General features: G+C 39.9%; 1 protein-coding gene across 1 annotated transcript; it reads right to left on the bottom strand.

The window, feature by feature from the left end:
- Positions 1–2948: 2948 nt before the first annotated feature.
- On the bottom strand, positions 2949–14687 carry LOC149827723 (PITH domain-containing protein At3g04780-like). Its single transcript, XM_090019570.1, has 8 exons — positions 14603–14687; positions 14425–14511; positions 14226–14349; positions 5649–5697; positions 5497–5554; positions 5292–5338; positions 5103–5180; positions 2949–3178 (listed from the first exon to the last, which is right to left on the bottom strand). The coding sequence occupies exons 1-8, from the start codon at positions 14639–14641 to the stop codon at positions 3130–3132; spliced, it is 531 nt and encodes a 176-aa protein (XP_089875696.1). The 5' UTR covers positions 14642–14687; the 3' UTR covers positions 2949–3129.
- Positions 14688–26081: the final 11394 nt, after the last annotated feature.

The following is a 26081-nucleotide window of genomic DNA, read 5'->3' as shown; positions in this document are numbered from 1 at the left end:
CAGCATGTTTTCTAACATGTAAATTTGTGATTTTAATGACACAAATTAATATACCAGATTATATTCATATAATTATTTTCCATCACCAAATAAGACATGATAATTGTGTATCACTGGTGCAATTTGCTTTTAAACAGCTGAATTAGTGGCAATGGATGTAGCATTAAAAGCATTTTGGATACTTATCGTGATGGGTTTGATACATTAGCTTCATCCTTATTGCAACTCATGGCATCCACGTACTCATTGACCGTCTGCAAACCTATACTTCTCAGCAGGAACAATCTAACCAATGCTTAAAATTGTGAGCTCCTTTTGGCTTGGACCCAAATAGCATCGACCAAAAGTGCTTGGTGAACCAGAAGATAGTCTTGACCCATGGTGATTCAAACAATGCGGCCAAGTTCTGGGCTGTATAATGTGTGGTGACAATCAAACATAATCCGGTCACTGTATCAAATCATCATAACCAAGATCAATGGTTTGCAGTTTTTGAGTTTGTTCCGAGATTTTTTTATTTCATTGAACAAAGTAATAAATATCCAGTACCATCCACAAAATCTGAAGGGCACTCGAGATTATCTTTGGTCGAGCATGAAGGAATTTCCAGTGGAGCAGTATAATGCATAAAGATTGAAAAGAATACCAACGGCAAAAACACTCTGCTAGGCCAACATTGACATTGAGAAATGAAAGCTAAGAGAGCGAATGTGATTAGATAACTCGATTGTTCTAGCTGTAAATGACAGATACTAGGCACTACGTATATCAACTCGTATAGTGTTGTAACCAATGCATTATGTGAGCTTAACTATGCAAAACAGCAAGTGTACTTGCATGATCATATTTCCTGAAAATAGCTATACGAGATTCTGAATTTCTCATTAATACAGCAAGTGTACTTGCACGATCATTGTCCCTTTGGATATTACAGGCCATAAGTGTCCCCTTTAGCAGTCCCTAACTAGTGGGAAGGAGAGATCTGCCAAGACTTAGAATATGTTTAGATCCACAATGAAAATGTCCTCTATGCTCATATCTGCAACTCAAGGCATGCTCCGTGTTTAGGTTTTCATGGATGACGTCCCCAGAAGGCCATTTTAGTCTGAGGTTAGGGATTCTCATGTCGATCTAAGAAAGAATCCCATTTGTTACCTGGACAGTGTTTCAATCAGACTATTGTTTCTCTTAATTTGTTTGACATATTTTGGCATATAATTGTGGGTTTAATCTCATTTTTCACTTTTTCACGAATTTGGCATTACCTTTCGTCTTGGCCTTCTGCAAGACAAACAATGGCTCTTCCATAGCCATAGGCATCCATTTTATGTTGAATATCATTGTCCCAGGTGGGACCATCAAGGACACCTGTTTGGTACATATTCAACATTATAAAATTTTGGTGATATCATGGCTGAACTTCTCCACTCGCATGGGGCAAATTGCATCTACGTGGATTTTGGTGATATCTTTTCATTTCTTTTAATCCATATCTGTCTAAGAACATGGAGGGCTGACTATATCAGGAAAATTGATCAGAATACATCATAGCATTTGACAGCCAACTATCCAGACTAATGTTGGACTGCAATAATGAACTTTTCCCATGCCCATATTGTTTTTTTTTTCATAACAGAGCTGGGAGAATTAGAGCCCCCTCCCTTTTACAAACAGGCCTGGCCTGTTCAAACTACCAGGCAGCTATTCAACCGCCCGTATACCAGTGGGGTTCGAACCTGCAACGTCCCATCACATGGTGACTTGCACAAACTGCTCCTACCAGATGGTTGGTGCCCTCGTTGGTCCCATATTGTTAAGTGGAATGCTGTAATGCATTGTGTTGTGAGGGAAGCACAGAATAAGATCAGTCAGTTCCAACAATCAACGCAAAACAAAATAGAAAACAAACCACAAAGACATGTGGTTCACCATAACGTGGCTACATCCACGGGAACACCGACAAATAATATTTTATTGTGCATCAAGGCAAACACAATACAAAGAGCAATATGCAGGACCTCTTCACAAGAACAAGACTCAACCAATGGGGTCAATCGTGTAAAACTCGAAACTATCAAAGAAAAATCTCTATACCTCCAAAAGAGACTAAAGAGTACCTTTGTCTTCCAAAGCCTTCACAAAGAAGATGTTCTCTATCTCTCTTATCCTCTCAGAAGGGATATGGGTGGTAGTCACTCTCTCACAAAACCGCACCCACAAAAAAAATCTTCTACCAAAAACCCAAAGAGGAGTCTCCTCAAAAGAATAGAAGTCCAACCCAACACCTTATATGGTTTCCAAAAGGGAGCAACATTTTACATTATCTAAAGCACCTTTGATGGGCCTTCTAAGAAACACATGCCTCATGAGGGCATTTTTGTCACACAAATAAGAGGCTTGTTTTCAACACATTGACCTCTAAGCTGCCACACAACCATACATATTCTCCTGATTTGGTTTACAGTTTTGCCTCATGTAATCGGCTTCATGGATCTCACAAGAAGTTAAATGCAATCATTACACACAAGCATTGTCATGGTATAGAATGTGTGCACCGCTACCAAAGGAGAAACTCAGTATATTTCACCGTATTGCAACTGGTTTCAATAGCCATAAACAATTTGTAGACAACTAGATTAAGATAGCATCTAGCAAGTAGCAAAAAACGCACAGTTATGATGGTCTTTAATAAACAAAAAATGGCAGAAGTGTGAATCCATTTCTTGGAAGTCGACATTTTTGGTAACTAAATCTTTGTAACAGGAATGGGACATTATTGTACAAGATTGACTATGCCAACCATTTTTAATGGGAAGTTTTATAGAAGACTGACTATGTCAACCATCTTTAATGGGCCTTAAATAATTTTCATTATTGCAAAAAGAAAATTCAGAAGCTCAATTTTGGACCAAGCTATGAAAGGAGGGCTGCAAATATGTCGTCCACACTAATATGCAAATTTTGACCAAGTAATGGAAAGAGGCCAATTCCCATAACTGTAAATATATGTGGTCCATATCAACATGTACCAAGATGGCACCTGACCAAATAAAAGAGAAGTAAAAAAAGACTAGCATTTTCTTTCACTGATTTCACATCAGAAACAATATATTTGACTTGGGGGACAAGTCAGTGTTCCTCGATCTTCTTGAGCCCTTTCATGTCTGTTGTTTCCACCCTGAAAACAGAACACATCAAATACTCAGTGGAAAACTGTGATATCGGAGAATCACAAAACACAGTGTGTGTGTGTGTGTACGTGCATGCACACACGTGCAAACATTAAGCAATCTTCTTTTAAGATATGTAAACTCCAAATGGTGAAGCAGTATGAACTACTCAGGCCAATTGTGGCATCCAAAGCATCAGTATAGCTGGCAGCCCAAGAGCCCAACAACAAAGGACGGTCCACCTTACACTGGCACGGCATCAAGCTTTCCCACTTATGAAGAAGAGATGGATGATGATCCAAACTAGATCATGCTACTCTGTTGATCAAAGTGACAACTAAATTTGTGATAGATGATCAAAGTAATCCATATCCTCACTTGGCCTGAATCTAGGTGCTTACCTGTTTCAGGGTCCTTATTATGTGCCCAGACCTCTCTCTCTCTCTCTCTCTCTCTCTCTCTCTCTCTCTCTCTCTCTCTCTCTCTTATATATATATATATATATCCAAGACTTTGCTTTTGGTATAAACATGGCATCAATCAAACATATACAACATCCTTTTCCATTCAAGAAGAAATAAAAAAATACATGATAGTAACAAGAAACCACTACAATTATTATTGAACAAATGTTCCCTAGTAGTTTTAAAATTCCAAATAAAAAATCAAACCATAAGTGTTATTGTTCTTGACTGATGTCCAACTATGCAACATACAGCCTTGTAATAGGCTATATGCAGCAGACATGGATCTGGATCCACATTACGTCATATGGATCATCAGGAACAGATTCTAAGTCCTTAAGAGGCCGACTCCCTCATGAAGGATTGATCCTCCTGGCAAAACCATTTAGTAAGATAAACCTTGTGACACAAGATAACCAGCCACATTCCAGGATGGTGAGAATTATTTTCTGGCCTAGAAAATATTGAAGCTTAAAACAGGTGCAACTATATTAGATATGGATCACATAATACATAATGTATCTAATATATACAAGTATTGGGACAGATCTGGAGAGGTCCCCATCAAACAAACCAATCGGATGTAGGGATGGCAGTGGACAGGGGGACAACAGGGCCCCTCTCCACCTCGCCCCGTTTGGATCGGGGATGAAGGGCATGAAACGGGGATGGAGGCGGGCATGAAGGTTAAAATCTATCCTCGTGCGGGGATGGAGGCGGCGATGGACTTACGCTTTCCCCCGCCCTGCCCCGTTCTGTCCCGTCCCCATCCCAATCCCCGCCTTTCCCCGTTCCGCGCCGTCCCCAGTCCTTCAAGGGATGACTATAGACCGAGGAGAAATGGGCCCCGCCTCGCCCCCCGTTTGGACTGGGGATGAAGGACATGAAACGGGGATGGAGGCGAGGGTGGAGGTTAAAATCCATCACTATGCGGGGATGGAGGTTCGGATTTTGAGACGGGGCAGGGGTGGAGACCTTGTCCCCCACCTCCGCTCCGGTCCACTGCCATCCCTAATAGGATGTAGCGTACAACAGCTGTGATGACCATAGCAGGAGAAGACAGAAAGATAAACCTAACGGTGCATGCAGTCTTCCAGACAACATTAACCTTATGATGCACTGCAATCAGTCATTTATTTAGAAGATTAGGCAACAAGTAATAGCATAAAGAAAAGGGAAATAAATGTAATTACTTGACACAGAAGATTTTTAAAATTATTTGGAGCAACACAAATTGTTCCTCTTATTTTTGTTTTTCTGAATGGCCTACTTTCATCAAACACAAAATCAGAAGTGACAGGTTAAAAATATAAACAATATAGCATAACATTAGTGCCCAAATAACTTAGAAAGAAGAATCGAGAAGGCTATTCTTAGAAATATAAAATAACAACCAGACTTGCACAATAAGAGTTGAAGGGCATGCATCACTAAACCAGTTCAGAAAATAAGATATGAAATCACTTACGTTGTTCCAAGAAGCACAAGCTTTTGAACTTTGGTGATGTCCACACCACATTGGTTATTCTCGATAAAGATGGTCAAGCTGAACAATTTTACAATCTAATCAGGCAAAACTAATTACATTCATGTCAGACCCAAAAAAAAACACCAAAGGAAATGTACAGTGTATGATTTGGACATAGATAAACTGCACCTGCGCACATTCTGAAATTTAACATATTTTAAGATAATGGGCTTTCCCTGCAAATCCAAGAAACAAAAGGTAAGCTACACAAGGTGACTAAAGAGAGTGTGATATAAAAAATAATGATTCCTTTTAGGACTTGAGTATCATTTCATAACCGATAAATGCTTCTATCTTTAAAGTAAACACTACCAGGTCTTATCCATTATCTTACTTTAAGATGATCTGGTGACAAGATAGCCGAGTCACTAGCAGGAAAGTCATTGACATCGCTGCACAACATCCAGACAAGAATATGAATTCAGAGAAGCTATAGACATGAGGTACAGATTCTACATGATTATCACATCAATAAACAGAACACACCTAAAGCCAATGTGCTCTTTGTTTGCGAAGAGCTTCACCAGTCTGGGACCTGCTCATACAAACCCCCTGGTTGGTCATACCCCAGAATGATGCACACAAAACTTAAAAAATAATAATAACAATTGAAATCAACAAGATAAGGAGACTGAGCAAGCTGTTTTACATCACTAGCTTCACTCCAAAACAACATCAATATATATTAACATATTAATCTCCTTTGGGATTCCTTGTAGCTGAGAACAAAAGAGAAGAAAAATGAAAGAGAAAAAGACACAAGCACCAGCCAGTATAAATTTGAGGATTTTGACATGCAAAAGAATTTAGCATTACAAAAAACTTGACATCAAAGACTCGAATACAAAATACTGTAACCTGTTACAAACTATAAACATCAAGACGTGTGCACTCTGCAACTCCTCAGCTATGTATAATATGCAATTCATGTAGAAAGCAGATACACTAACTACATGGTTCCCACTCTGGAACCTATCTCACTAGGTTTTAGGTTATTCTGTTTGATGGTCAGATTCACAAATCATGCCATTGCCAACTATTTTTTCCATCGTCCAAATCTATATCCCACTCACAACCTCGCAATTAAAAGATCACAGACAGTCCACACAAGAAGTGCAACCATTTCGGAATCCCACTGCCCTGACAAGAAGTGCAAATTTGTCTTTGATGATCAAAGACCATGACAAGTTATTCATACCATACGGATAGGGGGCATTTTTTTATGAACAAGCTGGGGGATTAAGGACCCCCTCCTTTTCAGTAGACAAGCCCTACCGGTGGCTATACAACCAGGAAGTTATTTAACCACCCACACTAGTGGGATTCAAGCTTCTAATGTCCCATCACATGACGACTTGCACAAACTGCTCCTACCAAACAGACAGAGCTCCCCGTTGGTTAGGGATGGGAGGCTCTTGATAGAAGAGAACATCATAAAGCCCACAGATCATCCCAATCAAATTGAGTTTTTTTATAGTTTCCCAAACTATGATATGAACCAAATGGAGTTGGTAATCCTTTCCATGCCAAAGCATTCTTTTTCATGATCAGTTCACATCTGCAATAGGCTTCTCTAGTGAATAATTCTGGCATCCCCTGAGTAGGACAAACAAAGAGAGTTAGTTCCCCAGTGTGCATTAGTTAATGTCAATCACAGAGTTACCGGAAGCTTCTTAGATAGGTGGGAAGCCTGCTTCCCGGAAACTCGCTTCGGAAGCAAGACTCCTAGCTTCCGAAACTTGATGAGAATTGTTAGAACATCAGTTTCCACCTGGGCTGATCTGCAAAAGAGGGAAAAGTGAGAAGAAAAAGATAGAAGAAAGAGGAGAAGCTGAGTCGTTTTTACTGCACACAGGCTCACGATTTTTTCATTCAATTATTGTGGCCTGGTTTAATGTATTTAAGCATTAGGTATTAGGTTACAACTTAACAAGTTACAATATTACATCCATGCCCCATTAAACACGTCAATAGGATTTCCAAGTTTGGGTCTGGGTCAGACCCAAACTGGGTCTAGCACTACACGACACTTAATACTCTCCCTCAAGATGTGCATGGTCTTGAACCATGGACAACTTGTTCTTCAGGAACCAAAATCTGTTTTTCGTCAAACCCTTCGTAAACAAATCCGCCACCTGGTCTTCTGTAGGAATGAAATGAGGCTCAATCTCTTTGTCTTCAACCTTTTGTCGAATGAAATACTGATCTATCTCAATGTGTTTTGTCTTACTGTGGAAAATAGGATTAAAGAATATGTCAATGGCACTTTGATTGTCACACAATAAAATAGACTTGGAAATCTGTTCCTCCAATTCATTCAACAAATGCCTTGTCCAAGTAGTTTCAGCACTTACAACAGCCATTGATCGATATTCAGCCTCAGTACTTGATCTAGATACTGCTTTTTGTTTTCTACTGCTCCAGGATACTAGGTTTTCCCCAAGAAAGATGCAATATCTGGAAACTGACCTCCTTTCATCAGGATCTCCTGCCCAGTCCGCATCACTGTAGATCATGACATCATGCATGCTTCCTCTTTTCCAACTTTTCTGATACACCAAATCATCTCCAATAGTACCTTTTAAGTATCTCAACACCCTCTTGATTGCATCCATATGCCCTGTTCGTTGCTTATGCATGAATTGCGACACTTGATTGACAGAATAAACAATGTCAGGGCGAGTAAAGGTAAGATATTGAAGCATGCCAACTACACTTCGATATCTTGTAGGATCCAGGTACAAATCTCCATCCTGTGAACTGAGCTTTTGATGTAAGACACTCGATGTAGACAAAGGCTTGCAGTCTTGCATACCAAATTTCTTCAATAAATCTAGTGTGTATTTATGTTGTGTCAAGGTCAGGTAACCATCCTTCCTGTCTACCTCAACCCCCAAAGAAATAACGCAAATCTCCCAAATCTTTCATCTTAAACCTTTGACTTAATAGTCATTTTATTTCTTCAATGTGAGTCATGGAATTCCCTGTAACTATAATATCATCAACGTATATCAACAACAAGGTGGTTATGCCTTTATCCTTGAATATGAATAAGGAGTGGTCTAAGAGAGATCTACAGAACACATGCCTCTGTATTTCTAAGGAGAAACTCTCAAACCACGAGCGTGAGGCCTACTTCAAACCATATATGGCTTTTTTTAGTATGCATACATATGTGCTCGGGTCTCCCTCAGCATATCCTGGAGGTTGTTCCATGTAAACTTCTTCCTTCAAGTCTCCATGAAGAAACACATTTTTTACATTTAACTGACTCAATGTCCATCCATGTTTGACGGCTAAAGACAATATAATTCTTATTGTCCCCATTTTGACCACGGGACTGAAAGTCTCATCATAATCCTGACCATATTCTTGTGCAAACCCCTTTGCAACAAGTCTTGCTTTGTATCGTTCTATAGTGCCATCGAGTTTGTATTTGATTTTATAAAGCCACTTGGAATCAACATTTCTGTTAGGAGGTCTAGCAACAATTTCCCATGTCTGACATTCATGAAGCGCTTCCACTTCTCCATTCATGGCCTCAATCCATTTGTTTGATTTCACAACATGATGAAACCCTATGGGTTCATCATGCTTATCAACCTGAGACAGAAAAAGTTGAAGATTCATAGAAAAATTATTGTATCTAACCCATCTGTCAATAGGATGTCTGATTCTATTTGAACTCCTCAGGTTTCCAACTGGCACATAAGTATCTGATCCAATGTGAGGAGCAGGGGGAGTACCTTTTTCTCTTCGCACATACACATACCCTTTAAATTTGCCAATAGGATGTGATTACGGGTCTGCCCCTTCTTTAGTGTGTGAAGCTCCACCGACCTGATCACCAGATTGAGGTAAGCATGCTTGGCATGAGTCAATATTATTTTGGTCAGCCGAGTTTGTTTCTTGAGTACACTGAGGTGAGCAATCACCATAAGCATCTGCAAATAATTCTGCATTCATCCACAGATGATAAACTTCTTCTCTGAAAATCCTTTGACAAGTATTAAATGATACATCTCCAAGATTATTCTCGTCAAACACAACATTCCTGAAAATCTTAATACGCTTAGTCATGGGATCATAGCACTGATAACATTTATAATCACCAACATATCCCACAAATCTACACTTGGAAGCCTTTGGTTGGAATTTGTTCCTGAGAGAATCATCAATATGAACATAACAAATATATCAAAACACACGAGAGCATTATAATCGGGTTGAATGCCGAAAAGAGAACAGAATGGTGAACTATTTTGCAAAACTGTCATAGGCAGACGATTTATAATATAGACAGTTGAATGGAATGCTTATGTCCACAGACTAATGGGAAGATTACTATCGTGCATCATGCTCATGGCCGTTTCAACAATATGCCTATGCTTTCTCTCAGCGACCCCATTTTGTTGTGGCGTATGTGGACAAGACACTCTATGCTTTATTCCATTACTTTGGAGAAAATCAGTAAAATCCTTCGATGTATACTCACCACCTCCATCACAATGAAAATGCAAAATATTGGTAGAGAAATGGTTTCGAACAAAGGCATGAAAGTTGTGAAATATGGAAAAGGTTTCAGACTTATGCTTCATAAAGAATATCCAAGTATAACGAGAGTAGTTGTCAATAAAGATGAGATAATATCTACTGCCAGAAGAAGAGCATACGGGTGCAGGACCCCAAACATCTGAATAAACAATTTTAAAGGATCTTGAAGCTCTTTTATTTATATAATCAAAAGGAAGTACATGACTCTTACGCATCTGACAACTGGGACACTTTTTATTACTGATCTTAAGAGTTAAGCTTGATTTAGGAATTAATTTGCTTGATACAAGTTTCTCAAGAAAATAATAACTGCAATGACCAAGACGATCATGCCAAAGACTTGGCTTATTACATTTGGAAAGACTAAAAACAGACTCAGGACCTGACTTAGATAACTCAGACTGAAAAGACTTAGACTTCAATAAGGGCTTCAAGACAGGACTGGTACGCGCAAATGGATCTTCCTTGAAGATGTACATATTTCTTTTTCGCTCCCCTTCAGCGAATGTCTCTCTCGTTTGAACATCCTTGACATACACAAAAGAGGGAGTGAATTCAACATAAGAATGTGTATCATCAACAAGTTTAGACACAGAGATGATGTTCTTTTTTATGTTAGGAACATGAACAACATTTGACAAATTGAGAGATGATTTTGACAGAGGAATGATTGCATTACCAATGTGAGAAATGTGATGGTGAGATCCATCTCCAGTAGCAATACTATTTTTACCAAAGTAAGAAACCGAGTTCGAGAACTTACCAACATCGCCTGTAACATGGGTCGCTGCTCCTGAATCAACATACCATGATCCTTGATCATTTTATTTCAAGTGTAACCCAGACAGTGCTGCCAGCAAAAGTTGTTTCACCTACCCATCAGACTTGGTAACATTATCTTCCTTCTTTCTCTCAGTGTTTTGCAATTTGCCTTTATTTTGAGGATTAAACCAGCAATTTGCCTTAATATGTCCCTTTTTATTGCATAGGTAACATGTTGGGACAACTCTTTGAGTTTGGTTCTTCGCATTAGAGTTGAACCTGCAAATCTACCACGACCTCTTCCTCCTATGAAGCCATTTCCTCCACGACCACGACCAAAGGAGAACCCAGTGGCTAAGACATCTTGGGAGTCAGATTGAGCACCAGAATCTTCAGCGATGCCTTTCAATGACATTTCATATTGTAGAAGTTTTGCTCAGAGGTCTTCGAATGCGGGAAGCACGGGCAAGCACAATAATGATGTCACCAATACATGATAATCTGGGCCTAAACCATTCAATGTCTGTTGCACTTTATCCTTGTCCGGCACTTCACATCCAATAATGGCTAGTTGATCTGTAATAGTCTTCATCTTATTCAAGTAATCCATGATAGATAGACCACCTTTCTTAAGAAGCTGGAATTCTCGCTTGAGGAATAAAACTCTAGCTTCAGATATCTGAGAGTATGTCTCTGTCAACCTGTTCCACAATTCCATCGTTGTGCAGTCGTCGGGGATAGCAACTAGTACTTCCTGAGACAAGGTAGACGTGATGTAGGCAATTAATGCCTGATCTTTTCTCATCCAAGAGACATAATCCGGGTAGCGAACAAGGTGAGTAGATGCAGCCTCATGAGCGTCTGTTTCCTCTTTTGCAATGAACTCTGGTGGGACTGGAATTGATCCATCCATATGACCAAAGAGATCTTGGCTCCTGATAAAAGGAACTATTTGTCTCTTCCAAGTCAGGAAATTGGAGTTATTTAATTTTTTAGAAACGAGTTGACTAAGGAAGTTTGATGACAAACCGGACTGGGTTGGAAAAGAATCCATGATTACGAGACACAAGAATATAAAATGGAAAGCACTCTAAGAAAAAAGCAATTAAATGACTACTTAAAACTCAAGATAGTGTGACTCTTTAAAATCAGTCCAGAAGAGAACTCGCTATAACAGAACTCGGATCTGCCTTCTTTTTTTTATATCAGATCACGAGAGTACTTAAATTATCAATTCAATATTTATGAATCAAGCCAAAGCACAATTAATCAATATTGTGAATATTCAAGTTATCGGATCACGTGAACAAGTGTCAAATCACGTTGATTAACCGAGTTTTCAGATTAATCAACAACGAATATTCAGATAAAGGAATGAGAAAACAGATCCAACAGAAAGAAAAGAAAAGAAAGCACGAGCGACGATTCAAGAGATGTTGATTAATCATATTTTCAGATTAATCAGCAATAAAGGAATGAGAAAACAGATTTTAGAGAAGTAAGAAAGAAGAAATCGTGTTTTCAGATGAAGGAAGAAAGAGGAAATCACAAGTTTCAAGAAAGGGTTTCAAATGAAAACACGAAAGTGCTTTCAAGAAAAGAAAATCTGGATGAGAAGAAGAGATCGGTGGTTTGAGAGAAAATACAACACAGATTGTGGACGAGGGAAAGTTTCCTGGCCGAAATCAGATGATCTCTAAGGTCATACCTTTTGGAATCAATACCGAGCCCTAGGTCCAACCACGCTCTGATACCATGTTAGAACATTAGTTTCCACCTGGGTTGATCTGCAAAAGAGGGAAAAGTGAGAAGAAAAAGATAGAAGAAAGAGGAGACGCTGAGTCGCTTTTACTGCACACAGGCTCACGATTTTTCCATTCAATTATCATGGCCTGGTTTAATGTATTTAAGCATTAGGTATTAGGTTACAACTTAACAAGTTACAATATTACATCCATGCCCTAGTAAACACGTCAATAGGATTTCCCAGTTTGGGTCTGGGTCAGACCCAAACTGGGTCCAGACCCAAACTGAGTTGTTAGAACATCAGTTTCCACCTAGGCTGATCTGCAAAAGAGGGAAAAGTGAGAAGAAAAAGATAGAAGAAAGAGGAGACGTTGAGTCGTTTTTACTGCACACCGGCTCATGATTTTTCCATTCAATTATCGTGGCCTGGTTTAATGTATTTAAGCATTAGGTATTAGGTTACAACTTAACAAGTTACAATATTACATGCGTGCCCCAGTAAACACGTCAATAGGATTTTCCAGTTTGGGTCTCGATCAGACCCAAACTGGGTCCAGCACTACATGACACTTAATAACCCAGTTTGGGTCTGGATCTAGTTTGGGTCTGACCCAGACCCAAACTGGGTCCAGCACTACACGACACTTAATAAGAATCTCGATTCTCCCACACTTCTCATATGCTTTCCACATGCTTCATCTATTCTTCTTATATGTTCTCACTCTACTTTTCATGTTTTTTATGTGTTTCCCCCGCACTTCTCACTCACTTCCACGTGCTTTCTCTAAATTAGCAGTCATCATTTTTAGATTTTGTTAAAAAAATAATTCTTACACTAAAAAATCATGAAATTTACAGTCATCATTTTTAGATTTTATTTTAGTTTTTATTTGTATTTCACTTCAATTCCCATTGAATTCATATATTGCCTTTTTTATTCCTCGCTTTCCGCTTCCTATAAATTTTAAATTCATTGCTTCTCGCCTCCACTTCCCATATTGTTTCCCACTTTCGCTAACTAGTCTAATAACCTTGGTCAATCAACTGCTCATCTAGATTAGAATTGTCATGAAACAGAACAAAAGACTGTTGTCGATACAATTTCCCTTGAAACCAAACACATCATAAGAATATCTAGATTTTTTGGGATGTTCCCCGTATTGTGGGGGGGCCTTTGTTTCCATTGCATTAATATGGATTACCTTGAGAAATACCCATAGAGCTTTTTCAGGCATTTGTAATTTATGGTCTAATCAGGCAACAACTTCAAGCTTGCTAAAAGTAAAATTGGGGAAATCAATCAGCTAGTCCCCCTATCTCGTTGAACTGTTCATGAATATGTTACAATATTAAGAAGCCAAATGTGAGTCCTACTACAATTTCCTGCACTATATTCAATTTTGGGAACAGAAACATGTCAAAAATGGAGCTCAAATCCCAGCAGTATTTTCCAAAGGCCACAAACAGATAATGCATGACATGCACAAGCTTCCAAAGGCAACACCATGAAACTTGATCTTTCTCAGATTAACAATGAGTTCACCAAGCTTATGCATGTGTAGAGCAAGAAAAGATTGAGAAACCATAAAGATCAATATGTTGGTAACTGAAGACTGACACCATACTTCGTCACAAAGTTCACCTTTCCTTAAACAGTTCTTCACACGATAAAAAGGATCTGGTAGAGTGGTGTCCATTTTTTTTCATTAAACGCATCAAACGTTATTCTGTTACTACATATCCTAACATGGAAGGAATCAAAATATAATCTCAACATAGGTGATGGAATTAAAAAGAATCCCCTCAACATTTCATATACCAACATCCTAAAACTGATTAATCCTTCAATTGATCATCACCGCCATCATCAAACAGATTAAGCTTGCGCAAAACAACCAAAACAAAAATCAATAGAATCGTAAAGAAAGTGTAAGCAATTCCAGAAGGGGAATCGAAGAATGCTCAGAAGTAGGGAAATAGAAGAGAACACAAATCTCATACCATCCCCTTCTGGCCCTTTGATGATGAGAGAGTGCAATTTGACGACTTGTTTAAAAGGGATGTAGATCAGAAGCTGCTCGTCCGCATCGCTTTCCAGATACAACTCATCGACCTCCCTGTATTCCTACCACCCAACCCCCCAAAAACTCCACAAAGTAAACAAATGCCCACAATTTCAGAGAGAGAGAGAGAGAGATACTTGTTTGAGGGCATTGACTAGTGGGTGTGAGGTGTTCTGATTCAGACATTCGACGCCGCTCCAATCCACAAAATCCAACAAATCAACCTAAATAAGAAGGAAGACTTTAGAGAGTGAAAGAGAGACAGAGAGAGAGAGAGAGAGAGAGAGAGAGAGAGAGAGAGAGAGTTGGCCTCACCTGAACCCTATGTGTTGCAGTGGCGCTCTCCCCGGACATGGCGGACGAAGAGGAGGTGCAGGAGAGAGAGAGAGAGAGACTTCGCGGTGGAAACGCTAAGCATCTTTTTCCCTCGTTTTTCTACTACCCCCTAGCGAGGATGACAACTCTCGGATATAGGGTCGGAGTCCGGATTCTCAGATCCGATCCGGTTAGAAGACAAACTGGAATCGGATCTAAAGTCTGACATTCGGGTTCGATTCACCATATGAATATTTGGGTTAACAATATTAGGGGAGTCCAAATGGCACGCTCAATCTGGACCAAGATGTTTTACTCAAAAATAAAAAAACCTGGACCAAGGTCCGCAAAGGTCCGAGTCCGAGCCTGACCTTGACAGCGTCCAGAGCGAACCAGGTCAGGGGGCACCCTCTCGTAAGAGGTCCATCTGATGTTTCTCATTGTTGAATGACATCCCCAACACCAAAAATTGGGTTGCTTAACTCATAGAGGTGTCAATGGGTCGGGCATAATTAGATCCCAATCTATACCAGATCCAGTAAGGTCAGGGTTTGGTAACAAAGGAAGGGTCCGATTAACTATTCAGGTCAGACCTGTGAGGTCAGGTTATTACATGGGTTGGGTACGGTTTATGAAATTTTGTACCAAATCTGGGTCTGACCCCATTTTAGATTAAGATTCATAAGTTTACAATGTAAAGAACTAAAATTATTATTTTGCTGAGTATGAACTGGGCTTGGTTTATGTAATCCTTATCGGATTTAAGTATGATTTTTCTTATGAAAGAACCAATCAGACCTGGATCCAAACCCAATGCGGACACCTCTTGGTCGGATCTAGCTCTGGACCTAGTCATTTTGGCAGGGTCAGACCTGTTGACACCCCTACTCAGCTACTCTTGATGAACATCATCCCATCATGTGACATATGGTAGGATCCAACACATGGTATTTGGGATTTGATTAGCATCATAGGGACCCTGAATAATTACTGTTAGAGGTACTTGTGACATGATTTGCTCTCCATAGATTTTAGGGCCAAGTGTTGGATATTTGATATGATCTGGCATAACTTTTGATGAATTTTATCGATATTTGAATGTCTATGATTATGTTAATGAGCAGTTGTTTTGGTATTACATGCAACTATGATTTATACAAGATTTTATCTTAGTATTTATCAATTTTAATTTCAGGATAAGCTCACTTAATAAAGTATATAAGTTTGTGTCAATTTGGAGATGAGAAAAATCCTAAATTCAAAACTTGCATTTTATGTCTCACAAAACAGGTTTTGGGTATAAACTTGAGTGAGTTTGGATAATACAATATACCTTAGGATCTTTTGAAGATAAGGCATTCAAAAGATAAACCTATTCGGCCGTACAAAAAAATTACCTGAGAATTCGATAGAGAGACCTGACATTATGATATGAGCAGGAGCTAGAGTTCTATCTGAGAGACAATAGTTGATAACCACACTTGTTAGTGACGTTCAAATAAGGCTGTGGAATGTTTGGGATTTCATTAATCAGATAGACAAATCTCATCATGGGGACAGGATCATTATTAGAGGTACCGGTGACATGATTCACTCTGGAGAGAAGATTGGTGTTAACAACTTATCCTGGATTATGGAGTTGGATCTTTATTCATAAAGGTCCAGAGTTGTGGTCAGGTTAATCTTCGTTGCAGCAATTTTCTTTGTTTTCTGTGGGTTGAGATGAAAGTTTTAAATGGCAATTTCTTGTGATATTTTCAAAATATTATGATATTTTTATGAAAACAGAAATATCATTACTTAAATGTAATATTTATGATTTTAAAGGCTATTTGTCATAAAAATGTGGTTTATTTTTAAATATTTTTGTTTTATTTCTCCATAAAATTTTATTTTTGTAACTCTTTAATTTGTCTATTATTGACGATATTTTGTCGAAAAAACACATGAGATTTTTAAAAAAATTCTAACTACTGCAAGTTTTTGTCCGCCAATATTTTTGTCGTTTTAAACTTTTTGTCACTACGGCGGTGAGGCTAATATTGTGTTGCAGCGATTTGCTGTACTTTTTTGTAGGCGGGTACTTTGTTAAGTCCTCGGTTGAGTGTTGGACCTGCTCTCTCCTTAGTTAGGCTAATATGAGTTTAGGCAGACCCCTACCCATTGGGTTTTGAACCTGCAACGTCCCAACACAATGTGACGTGCACTAGCTTCTCCTACCAGACAAGCTGAGCCCCAAGTTGGTAACCAGATTCAGTACCGGTTAAGCGTGTAAGCAAGCCTTACCAAGCTGACCTAACAATCTTATATTTACATGGCAAATGAAAGCGCATGTAAATTTTTTTTTATAAAACATAAAGCTCCCCAATGGAGCTGATCAGGATCCAAATGCGAATTGTAAGAAAAGGATCCAGAATAATATCCAAATATTGTTAGATGAAGTAGAGTTGAATCCAGATCTGAATTGTACATAGCAATACTATATACTTGAAATAGAATAAGGCTGGGATTTCTTTACATGTAAAAAGTACAAACCTTAAATAAACGCAAGCTTGGTGGAAAATTGTGATCCGAGTCCAAAACCTAAAAAATCTGATTTATGAATCTAAATCCGATTCTATTAGGCATTCTGGATATTATTTCAAGATTCACATTCAAGGTGTCAGATTCAGATTGGAAGTCTAGCTGATTACTCTGTATTTGCATCCCCTATTTTGAACAGTGTATGGGTTTGTTTGGGGACCGGATGCTGGGGATGAAGTTGTGGATTCCACAAAGTGATAAATGTAGATTTGTCACCTGTTTTGGACAGTTCAATCCATAGTTACCAAGAAGCGAAATGGACACCATAAGTGATGGTATGAAGTAGGGATGGCAGTGGACCGGGGGAAAGCGGGGCCCTGCCCCGCCTCGCCCCGTTTGGACCGTGGATGAAGGGTATGAAATGGGGATAGAGGCGGGGACGAAGGTTAAAATCCATCCCCGTTCGGGGATGAACGTACACTTTTTCCCTCCCCTCCCCGTCCCCGCTTCATCCCCATCCCCGCCACTTTTCCCCACAATAGCCCCACCCCGCCTCATCCCCGTTTGAACCGGGGATGGAGGACATGAAACTAGGATGAAGGCGAGGGTGGAGGTTAAAATCCATCCCCACCAGGGATGGAGGCGGGGATGGAGGTTCTAATCTTGAGGTGGGGTGGGGGTGGAGACCTTGTCCCCCGCCCCGCCCCACTGACATCCTAGTATGAAGCGCGAAGCGGGATTTGTTTAGGAAGAATTGTAGAAGCATGTAAAAAGCAAGAAAGGAAACATGAAGAAAACAAGTGAGAAGCCAAAAAGATAAACAATAACACGAAAAACATAAGAAAAGAAGATAGTAGCTAAAGGAATAGAAAATGAAAGGGGATGTGAGGGGGAAGGCATCTAAGAAGCAAGTGGGAAGCTTGCTAACGTATATGGATTCACAATTTCCAACCGTATTGGAACTCAGACCTGAATGAGTTTGGCTCTAACTTTTAGACCCTAATTGGAATCGGGTTTGATATGACCCGACCTGAATCCAGTCCAGTTATACTCCTAATCACAGATGTTGTTAGCGTCATTTTTTACAAGCCACATTGATCATGTCACCAATTTTCAAAATTGTTCTGACTTGGTAACGTGAGCGATTTTAGAAAATCATTTTTTTAGCAATTTTTATCAGAAAATGCTGAGAAATTTAGCAAAAACTGAAATTGTCATTTTTTTTTATGAAGAGGAACCCTTGCCGAAGCAAGGAAAACCCTGAACGTGGCCCCACGACCGCCCTGCCTTGCGTAGCCCACCTCTGAAAGCTGCTAAGGATGCACTCGTGCACCAGCAACTGGTAAAATATTATTAATGATTAGGGGGTGTCAGCGGGTAGAATTTACATAGACCAAACCTTATAGGGTCCGGGTATGATGACAAAAAAGAAAACCCGATTATATTCTGGTCCAGACCCCAAGGTTCGATTAATACATAGACCCGGGTATAGTTTCTGAAATTTTATATCAGACCCCGGCCCGACCCAAGTTCCTATTAAGACCCATAAATTTTCAATGTAAAAATGATAAAAAAATATTATTTTACCCGGTATGATCCAGGTCAGGTTGATGTAGTTTTTATCGGGTCCAGGTATGGTTTCTCTTATAATAGACCCGATTAGACCTAGGTCTGGATTCGATACCATACCCGAAAATCTGATCGAATCTGGTTCTGCCTTGGTCCAAACCAAACCTGACCCATTGACACCCCTATTAATGATGTCTATGGCGTTGGGACAGGGAGCATGAGGGACACGTATTGCATTTTGAGGGGCCTGAGCACCATGCTAGGTGCTCGGCTTTATCACTGGAATACTGGAATGGATTTTCCACCGGTTATTTAAAGATACAAATATTTAAGTTGTCCGAATTTGCATGAAAATCAGATTCACATTTGCCTAATCGGATTATTTTCGGAGTTAAAATGGATGAGGATATGGTTTTCATTTTTTGCAACGGAAACTGACAAATATCTAAATCTATTTGCATTAAAAAAGCAGTTGAATATGTATTCGAATTTGTTTAGCCAACATCCTATTAGTCAAATATGGTATTGGCCACATCCGATTCTAATCCGAAGCTATTGAATTCCCCATATCGGGATAATGGATTGGATATCTGACATTTGACCCACTAACAACTCTAACAACATGTGTCTGGATCCAGGCCCGATCTACATACACACCCCACCCCATTTCCACTAACCAAATCTTCTCCAGTCCTTCATCATTTTCCTGGTCCAGGCCTAATCCACAGGCACACCCCATCCCATTTCTGTTGGGTTTTTCTCCTTTGTGGGAACCATTGGTTCGATGCACATTCAGTATCGCTGCAGAATTTCAAACACGACACTTGATCTTCTCGAGGACGATGTGAAGTATTCGCTGAATAGCGATTTGTAAAAGTCTTCTCAGCTGAACGACGATTCAACTGTTCAGGGCTTGAGGATCAGCGATTTGGCAATGACGATTTGTGGTGATTGCCTTCAGCTGCATAGCGATTTGTGAAATCGCTGGATAGCGATTTGTGGTTATCGCTAGATAACGATTTGTGTTTATCGTTGGATAACGATTCATGATAAGGCATTTCAGGCGCATCGTAAGTTGTGCAAGACGTTTAGTCTTCCATATTTAATGTGGGTCTCGTCTTCTATATATGGGGTGGATGAGAGAGAAGTTGTGTGTGAGATGCACCAGGAAGAGCGTGAAAAGACAGAAGAGTGTGAGAAACTCTTTTTAGGGCACCAAAAGGGTGTGAAGAGAACAAAGCAAGAAGTGCTGCTACACTTCTTTCAGGACAGCTTCGTCAAGTTGGTTCTTCAGATCATTCGTTCTTTGTTCTTCAGTGAGGCATATCCGCTTGTTCATTTCGTTATACCTGTGTGTTTGTAAGGCTTATGCCTTTTGGCCATTCTGTAATCTTTGTTTGAAGATAGTGGAAGTTGTTAAACTATTGGTTGTCGTGGGCGTACTTCACTAGAGAGGGAACCACGTAAATCATTGTGTGCTGTTTTGTTTTCGCTATTGGTTTGGTTGTTGTTTTGAATTTTTGGGTTTTTTTACTTCTTCCACTGTCATCGTTGTATTGTTTTCATCGATTCACACTTGGTGGGGAGATTCGGTACGTCTGCTTTAACCCCAACATTTAGTATCAAAGCCTTGGTTCGTATATTTGTGTGTGAAGTCATGGAGAACAATGTCGAGCATATGATCAATTTAAATGGCACAAACTGGATGACATAGAAAACTAGAATGGAAGGCCTCTTGGTTTGTAAAGATTTGGATGGACCAATTGAGGGTGTCAGCGGCAAACCAGAAGAAATGAAAGACGACGAATGGAGAAAGCTAGACCAAAAGGTGATCGATTTCATTTACCAGTAGATAGATGACAATGTCTTTCATCATGTATCCACAGAAACTTTAGCGCATGGTCTTTGGACCAAACTAGAAAGCCTTTACGACAGAAAAACGACAGTAAATAAGGCTTTTCTATTTCGAAAGTTTGTGAACCTCAAGTATAAATAGGGTGGCTCTATTGCAAAGCATTTGAATGAGATCAAAAGCATTATGAATCAGTTGGCCACAATGAAAATCGCTTTTGATGATGAGTTGCAAGCTTTGTTGCTCCTTAGTTCCCTTCCTAAGAGTTGAGAAACCTTGGTGATCACAGTCAGTAACTCTGCACCTGATGAAACAGTAACGATAAGCCAAGTTATCAGCAGTCTGTTGAATGAAGAGACCAGAAGAAAGTCATCAGGTCTTTCTACCTCTGAGGTGCTTGTGATTGAAAATAAGGAAGAAGAAGGAGTAAGAGCAAGACACCGCACTACCGTGGCAAATCCAGAGGCCACTCACACTCGAGTTCAAAGAAAGATGTCGAGTGTTATTATTATTACAAGAAAGGGCATATGAAGCGGGAGTGCAGGAAGCTCAAGTTTAAGGAGCAGAGCAAAGAAAAGAGCTCAGAAGAAAAACAAAGTGTCACAGCCGCAATCACAGATGAAGAGTTCATAGTTATCTGTGATGGCACTAGCATAAATTTGATCAGTCAGGAGACTGATTGGGTGATTGACTCTGGAGCTTCGTTTCATGTTACCTCACGTGCTAATTTCTTCACTTCTTATTCGCAAGGTGATTTTGGGAATGTCCGAATGAGAAATAAAGATGTATCAAAGATTGTTGGCATGGACGACATTTGCTTAGAAATAAGTGTTGGCTGCAGGTTGTTGGTGAAAGATGTGAGGCATATACCAGACATCCGACTGAATCTGATCTCTGCTGAAAAGTTAGATGATGAGGGGTACAACAACATCTTCAGTGATGAAAGGTGGAAGCTAACCAAAGGCTCATTGGCGGTAGTAAGAGAAACAAAGGCATGTTCTATTTACACTTTGCAAGCGAAGATCTGCAAGAGTGTTGTGAATGCTGTGGAGACTGACTCTTCCACAAAGTTATGACATAGAAGGCTCGGGCATATGAGCGAGAATGGGCTACAAGTCCTAGTCAAGAAATAGTTCCTAGCGGGTGCAGCAGGTACATCCTTGGAACCTTGTGTTCATTGCTTCCATGGTAAACAGAATAGAATTTCTTTTCATAGAAACATTGCATCTAGAAAATCTCATGTTCTAGATCTTGTATATTCTAATGTGTGTGGACCTTTGAAGGTCAAGACGCTTGGTGGTGCATTGTACTTTGTGACTTTTATAAATGATAAATCTAGGATAGTCTGGGCTTATACACTAAGAACTAAAGACCAAGTTCTAGATGTATTTAAGCACTTTCAGGTTATGACTGAAAGAGAAATTGGCAGACAGTTGAAGTTGTTTAGTCGGATAATGGTGGCGAATATATTGGGTCATTTGATCAGTATTGCACCAATCATGGCATCAAGCATGAAAGGGCTGTGAGGATGACACCTCAACAAAATGAGGTTGTTGAGAGAATGAATTGCACCATTCTTGAGAGAGTCAGATGTTTGTTGTCACACTCTAAATTACCAAAAGCTTTCTAGGGTGAGGCAATGAGGACAACAATTGATCTTATCAACTTGTCTCCTTCTATTCCCCTGAAGGAAGATATTCCAGAGAAAGTTTGGACTGGAAAAGAACCTTCCTATGGACACTTAAGAGTGTTCGGCTGCAGAGTCTTTGTTCATGTTTCGAAGGAAGAGAGGTCCAAGCTTGATCCAAAAGCCAAGCAATGCATATTCCTTGGTTATGAACATGAAGAATTTGGCTACAGACTGTATGATCCTGTTGATAAGAAGGTGGTCAGAAGTCGATATGTTGTCTTCTTGGAAGATCAGACAATTGAAGACATTGATGAGTTTGAGCCATCAGAGTCCAGTACAGGTGATCTTGTTGATTTAGATCTCCTAGATGCACCGACTACTCGTGATTTTGTGGAAGAGATGCCACCTCCTCACAATGATACAGAGGAAGGAAGTGCTGAGTCAGAAATTGAGTGGGAGCACACACCCCAAGAGCCACTCCCTCAGACTCCGGTAAGGAGATCCTCTAGAGAGAAACAACCATCCAGGAAATACTCATCAAATGAGTATGTGATGATTACAGATTAAGGTGAACGAGAAACTTTTGAAGAAAGTTTTGGTAAATGAAAACAAGTCTGAGTGGCTTAAGGCAATAAAAGAGGAAATGAATTCATTACATGAGAATCACACCTTTGATCTGGTAAAGAGGCCTGGAGGGAAAAAGGTGTTGAAGAATAAGTGGGTCTTCAAGCAGAAGACTAATGGGAACTCTCAACCTAAATATAAGGCACGACTTGTCGTGAAAGGTTTTGCTCAAAAAGAGAGAGTTGATTTTGATGAGATCTTCTCACTAGTTGTGAAGATGTCCTTCATCCAAACTGTGCTCGGTATAGCTGCTAGCATGAATTTAGAAGTTGAGCAACTTGATGTGAAGATTGCATTTCTGCATGGTGACTTGGATGAAGAAATTTATATGGAGCAACCTGAAGGCTTCATTGACATGGGTAAAGAGCACCTAGTTTGCAAGCTGAAAAAAAAAAAGCTTGTATAGATTGAAGTAAACACCAAGGCAGTGGTATAAGAAGTTTGATTCCTTTATTACTGAGCATGGATACTCAAGAACCTCCACAAACCATTGTGTGTTTGTGAAGAAATTTTCATATGGTAATTTTATCATTCTCTTGCTTTATCTGAATGATATGCTGATTGTGAGTCAAGATATCAGCAGGATTAGCAAGCTGAAGCTGGAGCTGGAGCTGAGTGAGACATTTGCCATGAAGGATCTAGGTCCAGCAAAGCAGATTCTTGGGATGAGAATCATTCGTGACAGATCACATGGGCTGATCTGGTTATCTCAAGAGAAGTATATCAGAAAGGTTCTTGAAAGGTTCAACATGGATAAAGCAAAGCCTGTTAATTGTCCTTTTGCAGGGCATTTCAAACTTAGCTCAAGTCAATGTCCTGCAAATGATGAAGAATGAATCGAGATGCAGAAAATTCTCTATGCTTCGATAGTAGGTTCGTTGATGTATGCTATGGTTTGTACTCGACCAGACATAGCTCATGATGTTGGAGTTGTTAGTCAATTTTTGTCAAATCCGGGAAAAGAACATTGGGCAACAGTGAAATAGATTCTCAGGTACCTTCAGGGTACTTCGAAGATGAGTTTATGCTTTGGAAATGATGAACCTGTTCATGATGGGTTCACAGATTCTGACATAGCGGGTGATGTAAATAGTAGAAAGTGTACTTCTGGGTATTTGATTATTTTTGCAGGGGGAGCAGTTGCATGACAGTCGAAATTATAGAAATGTGTAGCTTTTTCCACTACAGAAGCTGAGTTCATCGCCATTACAGAAGCCAATAATGAATTGTTATGGGTAAAGAAATTCTTGCAATAGTTGAGCTTGAAGCAAGAAAGGTATGTTCTTCACTGTGATAGCCAGAGTGCGATTCACTTGAGTAAGAATTCCTCATTTCATTCAATATCAAAACATATTGATGTTCGATACCACTGGATTCGAGATGCCTTGAATGAAAAATTGCTGCAACTGGAGAAAGTTCATACTTATGACAATACATCAGATATGTTGACCAAGTCATTGCCCAAGGACAAGCATGAGAAGTGTCGATTCCTAACACGAATGAAAGAAGCTTCCACATAAGTCGAAAAGGGGAAGAATTATTGGGTTTCCCTCCTTTGTGGGAACCATTGGTTCGATGCACATTCAGTATCGCTGCAGAATTCCAAGCACAATGCTTAATCTTCTCAAGGATGATGTGAAGTATTCGTTGAATAACAATTTATAGAAGTCCTTTCAGCTGAATGACGATTCAACTATTTAGAGCTTGAGGATCATTGATTTGTCGATGACGATTTGTGGTGAGTGCCTTCAGCTGCATAGCGATTTGTGGAATCGTTGGATAGCGATTTGTGGTTATCGCTAGATAGCGATTTGTGTTTATCGCTGAATAATGATTCGTGATAAGGCACTTCAAGCGCATCGTAAGCTGTGTAAGACGTTTAGTCTTTCACATTTAATGCGGGTCTCATCCTCTATATATGGGATGGATGAGAGAGAAGTTGCATGTGAGACGCACCAGGAAGAGTGTGAAAAGGCAGAAGAGTATGAGAAACTCTTTTTAGGGCACCAAAAGGGTGTGAAGAGAACAAAGCAAATATGACTGAATATGATGTCATTTTGGGGATGGATTGGTTATATGAACATTATGCCAACGTTCTCTGTCGCTAAGGGAAAGTGGTTTTGTCCCGACCAGGATTGCCAAAGGTTGAGTTTCGGCTCTCGAGACCTACAGTAAAGGGCCGAATTGTATCAGTATTAAAGGCCCAGAAGTATATGCGACAGGGGTGCCGAGCATTCCTAGTAAATGTATTCTCTTGCGAGTCGAAGGTCACACCTTTAGAAGAACTTGAAGTGGTTCGTGAATTCCCAGATGTGTTTCCGGATGAGTTGCCTGGACTACCTCCACAGCGTGAGGTGGATTTTCATATCGAGTTGGTGCCTGGGACGACACCAATCTCGAAAGCACCTTATCGTATGGCTCCAGTAGAGTTGGAGGAGCTGAAGAAACAACTCCAAGAGTTGATGGAATAAGGTTTCATTAGACCAAGCGTGTCACCATGGGGAGCACCAGTTCTGTTTGTAAAGAAGAAAGATGGCTCTATGAGGTTGTGTATAGACTATCGGATGTTGAATCAAGCAACAGTCAAAAATAAGTATCCCCTACCTCGCATTGAAGACTTGTTCGACCATACACTTCTTTCAGGACAACTTCGTTAAGTTGGTTCTTCAGATCATTCGTTCTTTGTTCTTCAGTGAGGTATATCCTCTTGTTCATTTCGTTACACCTTGTGTGTTTGTAAGGCTTATGCCTTTTGGTCACTCTATAATCTTTGTTTGAAGATAGTGGAAGTTGCTGACCTATTGGTCGCCGTGAACGTACCTCAGTAGAGAGGGAACCACATAAATCGTTGTGTGTTGTTTTGTTTCCGTTGTTGGTTTGGTTGTTGTTTTGAATTTTGTTTTTTTTTTTTACTTCTTCCAGTGTCATCGTTGTATTGTTTTCATCGATTCACACTTGGTGGAAAGACCTGGTACATCCGCTTTAACCCTAACAATTTTCACCAACCAAATCTTCTCCAATCAAAACAAACGTCTCCCCATCCTCCAACCAAATCAGAAAATCTACAAAAACTGCACAACCCCACACAAGTCACAACAATGATACCCCAACTTCGCTCCCGCGTCGTGTCCCCTCGTAGACTACTACTAGTGAAAGCTACACAAAGTAAAAAAAAAAAAAAATCGTGCCCGTGTCATTTTCATCGTGTCCATGTGACATGTCTCAGCTCACCTTCCAGGCAGTACCTCCCTCCAACCCCAACCCAAATCCCCACCACCCAA

Source organism: Nuphar pumila, chromosome 10 (genome assembly GCF_984573655.1).
Source record: "Nuphar pumila chromosome 10, dmNupPumi1.hap1.1, whole genome shotgun sequence".
NCBI lineage: Eukaryota > Viridiplantae > Streptophyta > Magnoliopsida > Nymphaeales > Nymphaeaceae > Nuphar > Nuphar pumila.
Note: the sequence above shows the minus strand (reverse complement) of the source record. Positions and strands in the feature narration are given on the sequence as shown.